Here is a 14,816-nt window from a genome sequence, read left to right on the forward strand (position 1 = left end):
TAACTTTACTGGTGAAGGGTATAAATTTTTCTGGGTTCTTGTAATAAAGTGTCATTAGCTCAAGAAGCTCTTGTCCATGTCAGATTCTTTCCAGAAGCGCCGTATTTCCTAGAAGGGAAAGAATTGCTGCAGATAAGCAGCTGCAGTACGGCACCCTATCCTCCCCCCATCTTTTCTGAGATTTTCGATTACGAGTGGGATCACCCCAATCTCGACTGAGCCGGTTTGCGGCAAAAAACCATAAGATGATTCAAAGAAAGGTATGCTATAATGATGACAAGAGTCAATTTAGCCAAGATGCTAGGACAATTGTAAACATATATATATGCTAAACATTGGGATTATAAATATACATAGTAAATATTAAAAGATATAGCCAGGCTTGGTGGCGCATGCTTGTAATCCCCGCGCTTGGGAGGTGGAGACAGGAGGATCGGGTAGGTTCATAGCCAGCCTCACTGGCTTAGGAGACCCTGTTTCCAAATAAAAAATATATATAAAAATAGGTTTGGGAGTGTAGCCTGAAGGTAGAAGAGTTTCCAGGAACCCCAGTACCACCAAAGAGAGAGAGAGAGACTGCAATACAGTAATAGCAGTAACAGGGTGCTTCAAAAATTCACTTTCAACAATGGACATATTATCCATACAGAGAATCAATAAGAAAATATTAAATTTTTTGTGTGGTACTAGGGTTCCTGGAAGCCCTTTTACCTCTGGGCTACACTCTTAGACCTATTTTATACTTTTTATTTGGAAACAGAGTCTCTCTCTCTCTCTCTCTCTCTCTCTCTCTCTCTCTCTCTCTCTCTCTCTCTCTCTCTTTGGTTGTACTGTGGTTCCTGGAAACCCTTCTACCTCTGGGCTACACTCCCAGAGACCTATTTTATACTTTTTCATTTGGAAACAGGGTCTCTTAAGCCAGCACCGCTGGCGTCAAACCTGCGGGATCCTCCTTCTCTCCGCCTCCCTGGCCCATTATATCATTTTGATCAAAGATTTCCTGTATACAACCCTGAAAACACATGCAAAAAGAGGAAAAATAAATGATGAAATCAAGTCAAACTAAAAAGTATCTGCACATCAAAAGCGACAAGTAATAGAAGAGACAACCCACAGATGAGGAGAAAATACTTGCCTACCATACATCTCATAAGGGGCTAATATGAAAAATATGTAATATTCAACTCAATAGCAAAAAAATAAATATACTAATTAGAAAATTGGCAAAGTAAATCAGTAGATATTTCTCAAAATAAGATATACAAATGGCCAAAATTCAAAAGTGCTCAACATCACTAACCATTAGGGTAATGCAAACTAAAACTACAATGAAATACTAACTCATATATATTAGAATGGCTATTATCAAAAAGACTAAAGGTAACAAGTGGTGGCAAGAATGTAAAGAGAAGGGGACTCTTGTACACGGTTGGTGTGAATATAGCCATTGCAAAAAAAGTATGAAAGTTTCTCAAAAATGACAAGAATTAGCATATGATCCATCAAGCTCACTATTGGGCATATATCCAAAGTAATTGAAACTAGTATGTTTAAGAGACATCTATGCTTCATTGTTCACTATAGCATTATTCACAATATGGAAACAACCTAAATGGCATCAACAGATAAATGAACATGGAAAATGTGGTATAAATACATGATGAAAGACTATTCAGCTTTTAAAAGAAAATACATATATATGTGTATATTGGCACTGGGGATTGAACCCAAGGGAATTCTACCTCCAAACTACACCCCGAGTCATATTTTTTATTATTTATTTTTAATTTTGAAACAAAGTCTCACTAAGTTGCAGAAGGTCTCACTAAGTAGCTGAGGCTGGCTGCAAACCCAGATCCTCCTGTCTCAGCCTCCCAAGCACTGATATTACAAGCGTGTGCCACCACACCTGGCTAGGAATTTATATTATGTGCAATAACATGGACAGAACATTATGCCAAGTGAAATAAGCCAGTCTTAGAAAGACAAAATACTGTATGATCTCACACCTGTGTGTGGGATATAAAAAAGAAATTCATAGAAGTAGAGAATAGAATAGTAGTTACCAGAGGCAGGGGGTAAGGATGTGTGGCAGGGATGGGTAAAAGGCAAATGCTAATCTAAGGGTATAAAAGTTTTAAATTAATCAGGAGAAAAAAACATTAGCGATGTATTGCATAGTATATAATAGCATGGTGATTATAGTTAATAAAGTAATGTTGATTTTTAAATTGTTTGAAAAGTCAATTTTCAACGTTCTTACCACAAAAAGTTCATAAAGTCATGGATATGTTTATGAACTTGGTGCAAAGATATATGTCATATATGTGTTGAAACATTAAGTGTATTCCATAAATAAGTGTGGTTATCACTTCTCTATTAAAAATAACAAGCCAGGCATGGTGGTGCATGCCTGAAATCCCAGTACTTGGGAGGCTGAGACAGGAGAATCCCAGGTTCAAGGCTAGCCTCAGCAACTTGAGCAAGGCTTTCAACAACTTAGTGAGACCCTGTTATAAAATAAAAAATAAAATAGGGGTGGGGGTGTAGCTCAGTGATAGAATTCCCCTGGGTTCCATCCCAAGTACCACACACACAAAAAGTAAATATATGAAAATAAAATTAAATACAGAAATCTTTGCAAACTATGAATGGAGCAAGACATCTTTAGAGCCGGGCATGGTGGCGCACGCTTGTAATCCCAGCACTTGGGAGGCTGAGACAGGAGGATCGCACAGGTTCGAAGCCAGCCTCAGCTACTTAGTGAGGCTCTCAGCAACGCAGTAAGACCCTGTTTCCAAATAAAGTATAAAATAGGTCTGGGAGTATAGCTTGGAGGTAGAAAAGCCCCTGGGTTCCATCCCCAGTACCACACACACACACACACACACACACACAAAAGACATCTTTAGTTTGATGAGGAGTGCATTTCAAAACTTAAGCAACATTATCAAATACTAGAGGTTTCTAGTATTTGAAACAAAAAAGGGTGGTTACTATAATCTACTTTTCAATATTATATAGAATTTGTTATCCAAACCATCATGAAAATAAAAATTTAAAGAGAATTTTAAACTGGGCCTGATGTCACACAGTACTTGGGGTACTGAGACAGCAGAATGGTAGGTTTAAAACCAGCCTCAGCAACCTAGCAAGATCCTGTTTGGGAAAAAAAAAAAAACGTGGAGGCTGGGGTGTACTTCAGAGGCAGAATGCCTCTGGGTTCAATCCCCAGTACTACGAAACAACAACAACAAAAACAAATTATAAGAAAGACACAGGACTATCATTATGGGCAAATGATATGTCTCACCAGAAAAATTCTAAGACAATAATAAAAAACTACTTGTCTTTTTTTAAATTGGTGCATTATAATTATATATCATAATATATACACACAACACTTGGTGTGTTTTCTTCTGGTTCTCTCCCCACTCTTTCCCCTTTCTTGAACTTGCCATTGAGATTGGTATTGATAATTTCACATGTGTACATAGCATTATTGAAACATTTACCTCCATTACATCTCTATCCCCCTCTTCCTTTCTCTAAACTCCATCATTCTATTGGAGTCTCTACTCCTTTATCTGAGGTCTCTTTTGTTACCCAATTTCTCTCTAGCTCCTACATATGAGAAAATTCATACAACGATTCACTTTCTGAGATGAGATTGGCTAGCGTAATTTCATATAGCATAATATTCTCTAGTTCCATCCATTTTCCTGCAAATGACACGATTTTGTTCTTTATGGTTCAGTAAAATTCCATTATGTACATATACCACACTTTTGTGATCCACTCATCTGTTGATGGATATCTAAGCTGGTTCTATAATTTTGCTATTGTGAGTTGTGCTGCTATAAACATGGATATTTATGTATTGCCTATAAATATGGATATACTTGTATTCCTCTAATATTCTAACTTCAATTCCTTTGAAAAGATGACCAGGAGTGGTATTATTGGGTCATCTGATAGTTCCATTCCCAGTCTTCTCAGAAACCTCTATGTTGATTTTTATATCAGCTACAGTAGTTTGCAATTCCACCAACAGTGTATAAGATTCCTGTTTCCCCACATCCTTGCCAGTATTTATTATTATTTTTGTGTTCTCAATGATTACCATTATAACTGGAGTGAGAAAGAATCTCAGTGTCATTTTAATTTACATTTCCCTGATTGCTAATGATACTGAACATTTTTTTTACATATTTATTGGCCATTTCTATTTCTTTTTTGAGACATGTCTATTCAGTTCAATTGCCTGGTCTTTCATATCTAAATGCCTAGATTCATTTTTTCAGTATCCCTTGCCTACAGAAGTCCCTTCTAATATTTAAGATGATATCTGACTCATTACATCACTCCAGGGATAAGATTTGGACAAGAGAAAGTAAGTGTGGTTACTTATATATGTAAATAATCTCCTCTGATCTATAAACTATGCACTGGATTTCAGAATAATACTAAGTAAATATGGATATGGAAACTTAAAGAGTAATAGCCTTTATATAAACAACAATAAATAATTAGAACTGTTCTAATAAAGTTAGTTTTATTTAAAAAATTTTTTTGGTGGTACTGGGTGTAGAATCCAGGGGCTTTTCTACTTCTGGGGCTATACTCCCAGACATATTTTATACTTTATTTGGAAACAGGGTCTCACTAAGTTGCTGAGAGCCTCACTAAGTAGCTGAGGCTGGCACTGAACCTGTGCGATCCTCCTGTCTCAGCCTCCCAAGTGCTGGCATTACAAGCGTGCGCCACCACGCCTGGCTTAGTAAAGTTAGTTTTAAAAGTTCACACTCTGAGGTACTTTTCTCACTGTAAGTATAAAGCAGTGATTGATAGATTAAAATATAAAAAGGAGAACATTAAAAGAACTAAGCCAAATTAAACAATTTCAAGAAGTAGAAGTGGAGCAGAAATGCAAAATATTGATGTGGAAGATTCCTGGAGGCACTAAATGTTTTGAAAAGAGGCAGACATGGATGTGAATTCAGGCCTTGGCAAGTTTCCTGATACGCAGGAACCTCAGCCTAGACAAAAACTGTCTAAATGTCATCCATGATTACAATCTCAAACAGATACTTACATTATAGAAATGGTTACTTTTCACTTAGCCATGTCCCATCATGCTCTATCAAAACCCACTCAAAATGGATTCGACTCCATATAATAATTTTCTGGTTATTTAAATATATATATATATATATATATATATATATATATATATATATATTAGATATAATTTTATGGTTAAAAATTGTACTTACTTTTTTAGTATATCAAACATGCTTTTTTCTACATTTACCAGCCACTGTTCTACAGCACTTCTTACACGAATTTTCCTAGAGTTTATTTAAAAAATATATTATGAAGATTATTATTATATTATTAACAACATAGCAAATATTACTTTAATTCATATTTTAACCCTTTCATATGCCTGTAGATTTAGTATTCTACACACTTTTATAATACTTATTGGCCAAGGGCCTATAATTCCACAATACCATCTAATTAGATTTTTACTTGGAAAATTATTCAGAAAAACATATTACCTAGCATTAGAAAATTCTAGCCGGGTGTGGTGGTGCATGCTTGTAATCCCAGCATTCGGGAGGCTGAGACCAGAGGATCATGGTTCGTGGACAGCCTCAGCTACTTAGTGAGGCCTTCCGCAACTTTGTGAGACCCTGTTTCAAATTAAAGAATAAAAAATAGGGCAGGGGGTATAGCTCAGAGGTCAAATGCCTCTGGGTTCCATCTCTAGACCCGCAAAAAAAAAAAAAAAGAAAATTCTGACATCAAAACCATGAGTAAACATAATAATTAGATTCTATGTAAAATATTAATGTAGGAGATTATAAATTTATTACAAAATATTTTTGGATTCCTCACTGGATCTTTCTAAGAGTTTTATGCTTTACCTACTGAGCTAGCTAGACACTGCACTGAATCTTTGTAAGTAGCAGGGTTGGGTTAGGGGCTTGGATAGATAAGGAAACTGGGCATAGTATTTCATAAATAAACCTTCATCAGGAGTCAAATGTCAAAGGTTAGATAGCTCTTGCTGGGGCTGACAAGTTAGACCAGCAATAATGGAAAAATATAGCTTGTTCTATTTGCCTGGGAGCCAACCATGATGAAACCAGATGCCAGTGGGAGTAACGATGGGAGGAGCATCAGCCATCCTAACGTAGCACATTTCCTTTCTATCTGTGTTCATGTAATAAAACCAAAAAGAGGCAAATGCTAAAACGAGAGTAAGAAACTGAAGACAGAGTTTAATGATAGAGCAAAATTAAAATTAAGGATGTCCAAATTAGCAAGCACCAAAGTTTGAAGATTAATTTTTTAATTTTTAGTTAAAGCAAGAATGAGAAGAATATCTACTATAGTATCGAAAGGAAAAAGTATATTTACATAATAATAGTATGGAAGAAACAGCCTGCTTAGCAAAATTCACTGAAATACCAAAAATTCAAAGAGGATTTCAATAAATAATGAAACAATGAGATCTTATGGGGCCTAATTATTTAGTTTGCAGCATATTTATCATACTTTGGGAGCACAAGACCTTCTCCTTCGGCAGATATGATCATTTTCACAGAGGGAAGGCCAATTTCTTGTTTCCATATCAGTACTTGTTTTATATTTTCAAAACATTTCACAAGATGAGGCTACGAATCAGAAACAAATGTCAGTACACAAAATCCTGACCTGGTCAGGCAACAATATTTCTGAACAGAGAATAACGTTACTACCTGTACAGACTCAGGATTTCTGCTATTAGCTAGAATATCAAGAAGTTCAGCATTGCTAAGAAAATAAAATCTTGGGAAAATCATTCTTTTAACTTCAAGGTAATCCTGTTCAGAACCAAAAGAAATACAAGTCAGAGCATATATTTACTCATGATATGAGTCACACCCTCCATTTATATACAATAGTCACAACATTAAAGTTATAGTATATATGATAATGTCAGTTAAAATAATATCCCATGCTCAATGAAAGCTATATATATATATTCTTAGAATTTTAAAAAATGTGGTACTTGGGATTGAACCCAGGGGCATTCTATCTCTAAGTATCCCCAGACCCTTCTATTTTTTAAAACAAGATCTTGCTAAGTTGTTGAGGGGCTAAGTTGCTGCAGCTGGCCTTGAGTCTGCAATCCTCCTGTCTGAGCCTCCCAAGTACTGAGATTACTGATGTGTGCCACCATGCTTGGCTCCTAATTTTTTTTTTAACAAAAAAAAAAACTAAAGCTGAAATAAATAAAAGAAATAAATAAAACTGAAAATAATAAAACTTAAATAAAAACCAAAACCCAAACTGAAACAAACAAAACCCCACACCTACATTCATATACTATTTTATTATTCACCATTGATAAAGCACTGCTTTCACTGGCTTCCAACTTCCTGCTCTTATTTCTCTATGTGGAGTTATCACAGAGAATAAATTATACTTTTATAAATGACCTCACATTCTACTGTATGAAGAAATAATATATATTCTAGCCCTCCCTACAACTTCATACTGGTCTTAAGTCTTTCCTTCTTTTTTTTTTTTTAAAGAGATATCCATTCATTTATGCCATTCTAAGATATATGGGTTTATTTCTCTCCTGTCTCTTCAATCTTTCCCTTGTGTCAGGCCTCTCTCCTTAAATTTATCTCATTAAAAAATACAGGAAGTTCTTCCCCTGCCTTTTCTCTCTTCTGGCTACTATCTGCTTGCCTATCTTCTCTTCACAGTCAAGTTCTTGAAAATACAGTCTATTAGCTCAAAATCTTTACTTACGCATCTCGCAATCATCTCGTGCTGCCATCATCTCCTACTACCAGAATTATCAGGAGCCTTCTGAGCTTCATATCACATGGTATTTCCATAGATTGACTGCTAACTCTTCATTTGTTTTTTTGTGCTTAATTTTTTAGTTTGCCGTTTGACTTCTGTAATTTCACTCTCTTATTTTTTTTCCATCCCTCAGCCACTTTTTTTTTTTTTTTTTTTTTTTTTTTTTTTTTTTGGTGGCACTTGGGTTCTTGGAAACCCTTCTCCGGGCTACATTCCCAGACCTATTTTATATTTTTATTGGAAACAGGGTCTCTTAAGCCACCTCAGCCACTTCTTATCCTTGCTATCTCTTGAGTTCCATCCTCTCCTCTCTTTACTCATTGAGTTCTTCTTGGGATATTTGATACATATCCACTCGCCCTTCTACACAGGTCACTACTCTCTTCTCTAGCTCCATATACCTACTGTTATCTCCCCTTATCTGTGGACAATATATCCCAAGACCTCTTGGAAATGCCTGGAATTGTGAATGGTGCTGAATCCTATAAATTACTTGAACACAAGCACTGATATAACATGAGTGCTGATCTGATAACTGAGGTGGCAACTAAATGGCTAGTGGGTAGGGGCGTGTGCAGTATGGGTACATCGACAAAGGGATGGTTCATGTCCCAGTCGGGCTAGAGCAGGAGAGTACAAGATTTCATCACACTATGGATCACAATTTAAAATTTATGAATTGTGTATTTCTTGAATTTTCCATTTAATATTTTTAGACTGAAATCATGGAAAAGGAAACTGCACATTCAGGGAAACTGCTGTACTCAAATGACAGTTGAAGACGTTTACTTGAATCTCCAATAATATTAGATTTTCAGTATGAACAGTACTTAGTCCCTTCCATACAAGGTTCCTAAGCTCCTCTCTCTGTATTTTGTTAGCCAATCAGAAATACAGGCATAATCAGAGACATTTTTATCTTCTGCTTACCCATCTAATGCTCTTAGCTCTACCTTTTTTCATCATTATCATGTTAGCTGCCCAATATTTCTACTCTTCTGTCTCTATGTAATATCTACTCTCACCACCAGCTATGGTTTGTATATGGTTTGAGTGTGTTCCCCAAAACTTTCATGTGTAGAAATTTAGGTCTCTATTGTGAGGTATTAGGAGGATGGAAATTTTATCTGACTATTGTGTTTAGAGGTAAGGCCTCTGGGAGGTGATCAGGATTAAAATTTTCAGGGTAGAATCCCCATGATTTAAAGAACAGATGACATGCATAGATATACTTGTGCACTCCTCTCTCTTACCATGTGATGGATGCTCTGGGTTGCCTTGGGACTTTGCCAGCAAGGTCATCACCATATGTGGCCCCTTGAACTTGGACCAGAAGCATGAAAAAAAGTCATTTTCTTTATAAGTACCCAACCTCAGATATTTCATCACAGTGATGACAAACACACTAATACATTGCCCTTGCTTTGTTTAAAATATGTTTGTGACCTCTGAAACTCATGTTGAGATTTGGTTCCCAGTTAAATGGTAGCGAAAGGTGATTGAACTTTTAAGAAGTGTTTGAGTCATGAGAGTTCCTGCACTTATGAGATGGGATTAGTGGCTTAGTTACTATGAGAGTATGCCCTTTGTGTGTTTTATCTCATCAGTATGTGTCTGCTTGCCCTCCTACTTTTCTGCCATAAAATAAACAGCTTGTCGCCCTTGCCAGATGCTGGTGTCATGCTTTTGGAATTTCCCAGACTGTGAGATAGAATAGATTTCTTTCCATTTTACATTACCCAGTCTCAGGTGTCCTCTTACAGTAATGGAAACAAAGTAAGGAAGTGTTTAATCCATACTATATACTTCTTTATAGGGAGATATTTATGAATTAAATTATTTTACTCTTCTATTTAAAATTCTTCAATGGCTCCTTATAATAGTCAAAGCTTGTGATGATCTCAACTCCCTAGAGAATCTTGCCTTTCACCACCACTTTCCCATTTGCAATCTATGTTCTATCTGCACCATCTTGCATACTTGCTCACAATTTCACATCTTTGTATTTTTTCATTTTCATTAGGAGGCTCTTCCTATTCACTTAATTCTGTTCTGAGTCTTAGCTAACTAATATCTACACTTTTAAAAGACCCAGATCAGTTAACTGAGTTAATTTCTCTCCTTTAATATGGTCACACTAGCAAACCTATCATAGTATTACAATATCTTATTACTTCCCCCTTGCCCCAATTCTTTTTCAAAATAAAGAATTAAAAAAAATAGGGCTGGGAGTGTAGCTTGGAGGTAGAATGCTCCTGGGTTCAATCCCCATTACCACACACACACAAACACACACACAAAAGTTAGAAGCCGCCGGGCGTGGTGGCGCACGCTTGTAATCCCTGCGCTTGGAAGGCAGAGACAGGAGGATCGCGCGCAGGTTCGAAGCCAGCCTCGTGCTCTGGCTTAGGAGACCCTGTTTCCAAATAAAAATGTAAAAATAGGTCTGGGAGTATAGTCCGGAGGTAGAAGGGCTTCCAGGAACCCCAGTACCACCAAAAAATAAATAAATAAATAAATAAATAAATAAAAAAAGCTAGAAGCCACTTAATTTGAATGCTATGACTGAAAGGAGAAGGTAGAATTTTTAATGGTTGACAAGGCTCTATTCCTTCACCTGGCTCAAAGCAAGAAATTCTCATTAGTGTATGAATATAACAAATTTTGAGTACTGGGATAGTAGGGAATACATCTTTTATCATTGCAGTTGAAGTACTTAACAGTACTACCTGGTATAAAGCAACTGTTAGATGAATAAATTAAAAATGATCTTTAGGAATAATTCAAAGATGTGCTAAAATAATTGGAAGGCTTATTGCAATGACTACCTAGTAAAGGCAATGGCTTCTACTAACCATGTTACTCTGCAGGCAGCTCCTTATGCCTGCCCAGAGCATAGATTTGCACAGAAGAGGGATCACCTGGGCAGAAGAATGTTCCATGGGCTGTGACTGCCTATAAGGATTCTGCAGTGATCATTATACCACTGTGACTTGTGTTCAACAAGAGAAAGCAATGAATGCTTAAACAAAAATCCTAGGTTAAGAAGGTAAGTGAATATGTAAACTGTGAATCTCAAATATTAAAACCCAGTATTTAAGGATATGTCTGCCTGATAATTTAATATGGCAATATAAAAATATTTGGAATCAGTAATTTAATTTACAAGCTCATAAAATGCTCTATTTTAATTTTTTCTGAACTTACCGACTTAATAATAGTAGTAATAAAATAAGTAACCTTCATTAAGTATTTTGTGCTTCCAATGTATCATCTCGTTTAGTACAGAGTCCCTCAGGGGAGCACTATCATTATTTCTAACTTATAATAAGGGATCTTGGCACTGAAAAGTTGGGTATTTACCTGACGATACGTTAGACTGAGCCTTCATTTTTAATTTTGATAGTGTTTTCATTAACACTATAGATAATGAGAGCTAAAAAAAATGTTGGCAGCTAAAGAAACTTTGCATTGGAATTAGTTTCTGCAGAGTTTCACATAAGTTTTGCAGAGGAAAATGAGTTTCCATTTAAGACAGTTATAGTCTTACCTCAAGACTTTTCTTTATATGTTCAAGATGTATATTGCAATTTTGCAGAACTTCAAGGACTCCTGCAGAGGTGGTTATTCGCAAGGCATCCAGTTTGTTTTGCACTTTCGCCATTATTTCTTTCCACAAATAAAGCACCTGAGAGAAAAGTTTTGTTTCTGCTGGTAGCTGCCTTTAGAAATAAAATGAGATGTAATTTTATTTTGAAGGTGTTATAATTAAATGCATTTGCCACTGAATATTGTTGAGTTCATAAAACCATTTTGCTCTGTTTTATTTTACTTCATCAATCACTTATTAAAGATATTTTGTGTCTACTATGTACAGCAATATATGTGATAAGAAAAATCAGAATGAATTAGACATAAAATTGTCATTTAACTAGACTATACTTAGTATATAGTGGAAAATAGATCCACACAAGTTATACACAAAGTAAGAAAAAGTGATACATGTCCTAAGAAATATACTGAAACACAGGTGCAATAGTTTGAATATTCCCCAAAGCCTATGTGGTGAAGGTTTGGACCCTAGTGTGGCAGTGTGGGAGATTGTCTAGTCTTTAGAGGCAGGACCTAGTGGGAGGAAGTTACGTCACTGGGAATGTGTCCTTGAAGGGAATATTCAGACCCCAGATTCTTCTTCCTTCTCTCTTTGCTTCTCTCTGAATTGCCAAGGCTGGCTTCAATTTTGCAATTCTCCTGCATCAATTTCTCTAGTCACTGGTATTACAGGTGTGTGCCACTGAACTGGGCCTCACATTCTTTACTTTCATAAATGCCTTTATAGAATTATCCCCTTCAATAAGTCTCTTGTTCCTTCTTTTCTTTTTCTCATTTCCCCCATTGGATCTAGGGCCATCATCTTTCTTCATTAGTTAAAGGGAAGTCTATGACTGACCCACTTAAAAAAAAAAGCCTTTAGACCTATTGTATAGGCAATTTCAGCATCTTTTAAATAAAAACCTTGTTTTCAACCTTAGAAATTTCACAATTTTGTAAAAGAACAACTTCATGATATTTTGAATTCCCTTACCTAGGAGTCTTATTCTTTTTTTTTTTTTTTTCAGGTTTGGGGATGGAACCCAGAGGCATTTGACCTCCAAGCTACACCCCCTGCCCTGTTTTTTATTCTTTATTTTGAAACAGGGTCTCACTAAGTTGTGGAGGGCCTCACTAAGTAGCTGAGGCTGTCCGCGAACCGCGATCCTCTGGTCTCAGCCTCCCGAATGCTGGGATTACAAGTGTGCATGACCGTGCCCAGCTTTATTCTTTATTAGTAAAAAATATTTAGTAAAACATAGTCTTAAAGTTGAATTTAGGGTTCAAAGTTGTTGCACTGATAAAGTATGTATTCTTTAGAATGTGGTTTCACCTCTAAAGACTTTCAGAATGATTATAGGTTAATATAAGAATCCCAAGATGACAAAAACTGTATATGTCAAACAAAAATCAACATTGTTACCCACCCATAAAGCAATACTTACATCAGAAAAATTCCGTTTTGAAAACCTCCACTGGCTTCCTTTGGCCTCACAAATAAATTCAAAGTTCTGAACCTGATGCTAGAAGTCTTTCATCACTCCATTATGCCCTTCAAATGCACACTCCACAGTTTCCTACATTGTTTCACAATCGCTCCTAGACTACTTACAGTTGTTTAAATTACTTACTGACAAGTGTTTAAATTATGCCTAGACCAATCACCTTAAAAAGTTAGAAGCCACTGGGTGTGGTGGCTCTTGCTTGTAATCCTAGTACTTAGGAGGCTGAGACAGGAGGATCACAGGTTCACAGCCAGCCTCAGCTAATGAGGCCTTCCACAACTTAATGAGACCATGTCTCAAAATAAAGAGTAAAAATTAGGGCCGGGGGTATAGTTCAAAAGTAGAATGTCCCCTAGTTCAATCCCTATTAACACACACACACACACACACACACACACACACACACACACGCCATTTAATTTGAATGCTATGACTGAAAGAAGGTGGAATATTTAATGATTGAAAAGGGTCTCTATTTTTCCACCTGAATCCAAGCAAGAAATTCTCATTAGTGTCTGAATGCTACTACACATATGTTCACTATGCATGTCAAAACCACACTAATATACCAGAACTACATAGACATATAGCACTGTTGCTTAAGAATTATATTGATGTATCTAACACTTTTTCCCAGATTCTTACATCTTTATATCAACAATTGAGAAATAAGGCTTTTAAAAATAAAGCTGATGCTTGTACTCTTTTTGAAAAGATAATAATGATTCAACAGGGTATACTCCTATGTCTACAGTTAGGATAGTTTGCTTATTGAAGAAATAACTTCTTAAAAATTACATAAATGCTGAGACAGGAGGATCACGGTCCATGGACAGCCTCAGCTACTTAGTGAGGCCCTCTGCAACTTAGTGAGATCCTGTTTCAAAATAAAGAATAAAAAATTAGGACAAGGGGTGTAGCTCAGAGGTCAAATGCCCCTGGGTTCCATCCCCAGACCTGCAAAAAAAAAAAAAAAAAAAAAAAAGCCCCACCATGCATTTTTGCCTGCATATGGTATGTTTTAATTTTGTTACCTTTGTATTTCTATTGAATAAAATATTGGTTCAAGATTAAGCCAATTTCTTTGACAATACATCCATTCCTCAAGGGTACGAGAGAAGAGATTTATGTTTTGATCCCACTCAGTTACAAGATCCTACAGTAATAAAAAGAAACATACACATGCATATAAGTCTAAATAGATGGAACCACTCTATAAGAATCACAAAATAGAAACTGAGTTCAAAGATGATTACCAATTATTAACATACAGAAAAACATTAAAAGGCCACATAAATGAATGTTAATCTAAGTATATTTAGTTTTCAGGGAATTTTAAGATGTACTGTTCATCCAATTTTTTTCTCATATATGTGATAAAACTTTTGTAAAAAAAAACTTGAGTGTTTAGTAAAACACACACACATACACACACAGATAGATAGATATAGATATAGATATAGATATAGATATAGAAAGAGGGAAATGAAAATGAAAGTTTCCCACTTAACACTTACTTATTTCTCATCACAGAAGAAATACAACAGAAAGTTTGGTGTGCATATTATTTAAGTCCCTTTAAGCCTTTTTCCATATACATACATGTCCATTTAATTAATAATTTACACAAATCCAATTGTCTTATACAGTATTCTGTAGCACTTAAAATCTAGTAATGTTTTCTAGAGAGGGTTTATGTCTGTAATTACAGGATTTCTTTATTCTTTTAATAATTTCAGAAAATTCTATTATATGTATTTTTCCAATTAATATGTTTGTTAAAATACTGAGAAATGGTTATAATTAATTAATACTAAATTTCTTATTTAAAAGCCAGCAGACTGGCCC

At 35.8% G+C, this 14,816-nt stretch overlaps 1 protein-coding gene across 1 annotated transcript in view; it reads right to left on the reverse strand.

Annotated features, from left to right (window-relative positions):
* DNAH14 (dynein axonemal heavy chain 14) overlaps positions 1-14,816 on the reverse strand; it is a gene marked incomplete at both ends in the record, with an annotated part of 395,029 nt that overhangs the window by 274,488 nt on the left and 105,725 nt on the right. The window contains 5 exons of the mRNA XM_080698700.1: positions 5,277-5,351; positions 6,568-6,686; positions 6,771-6,875; positions 11,423-11,594; positions 14,003-14,124. Of these exons, the coding sequence (XP_080554826.1) occupies positions 5,277-5,351; positions 6,568-6,686; positions 6,771-6,875; positions 11,423-11,594; positions 14,003-14,124 (593 nt within the window). The remainder of the gene's footprint in view (positions 1-5,276; positions 5,352-6,567; positions 6,687-6,770; positions 6,876-11,422; positions 11,595-14,002; positions 14,125-14,816) is intronic.

The sequence above is a fragment of the Muscardinus avellanarius genome (genome assembly GCF_963383645.1).
Source record: "Muscardinus avellanarius genome assembly, chromosome: 7".
In the NCBI taxonomy this organism is placed as follows: domain Eukaryota; kingdom Metazoa; phylum Chordata; class Mammalia; order Rodentia; family Gliridae; genus Muscardinus; species Muscardinus avellanarius.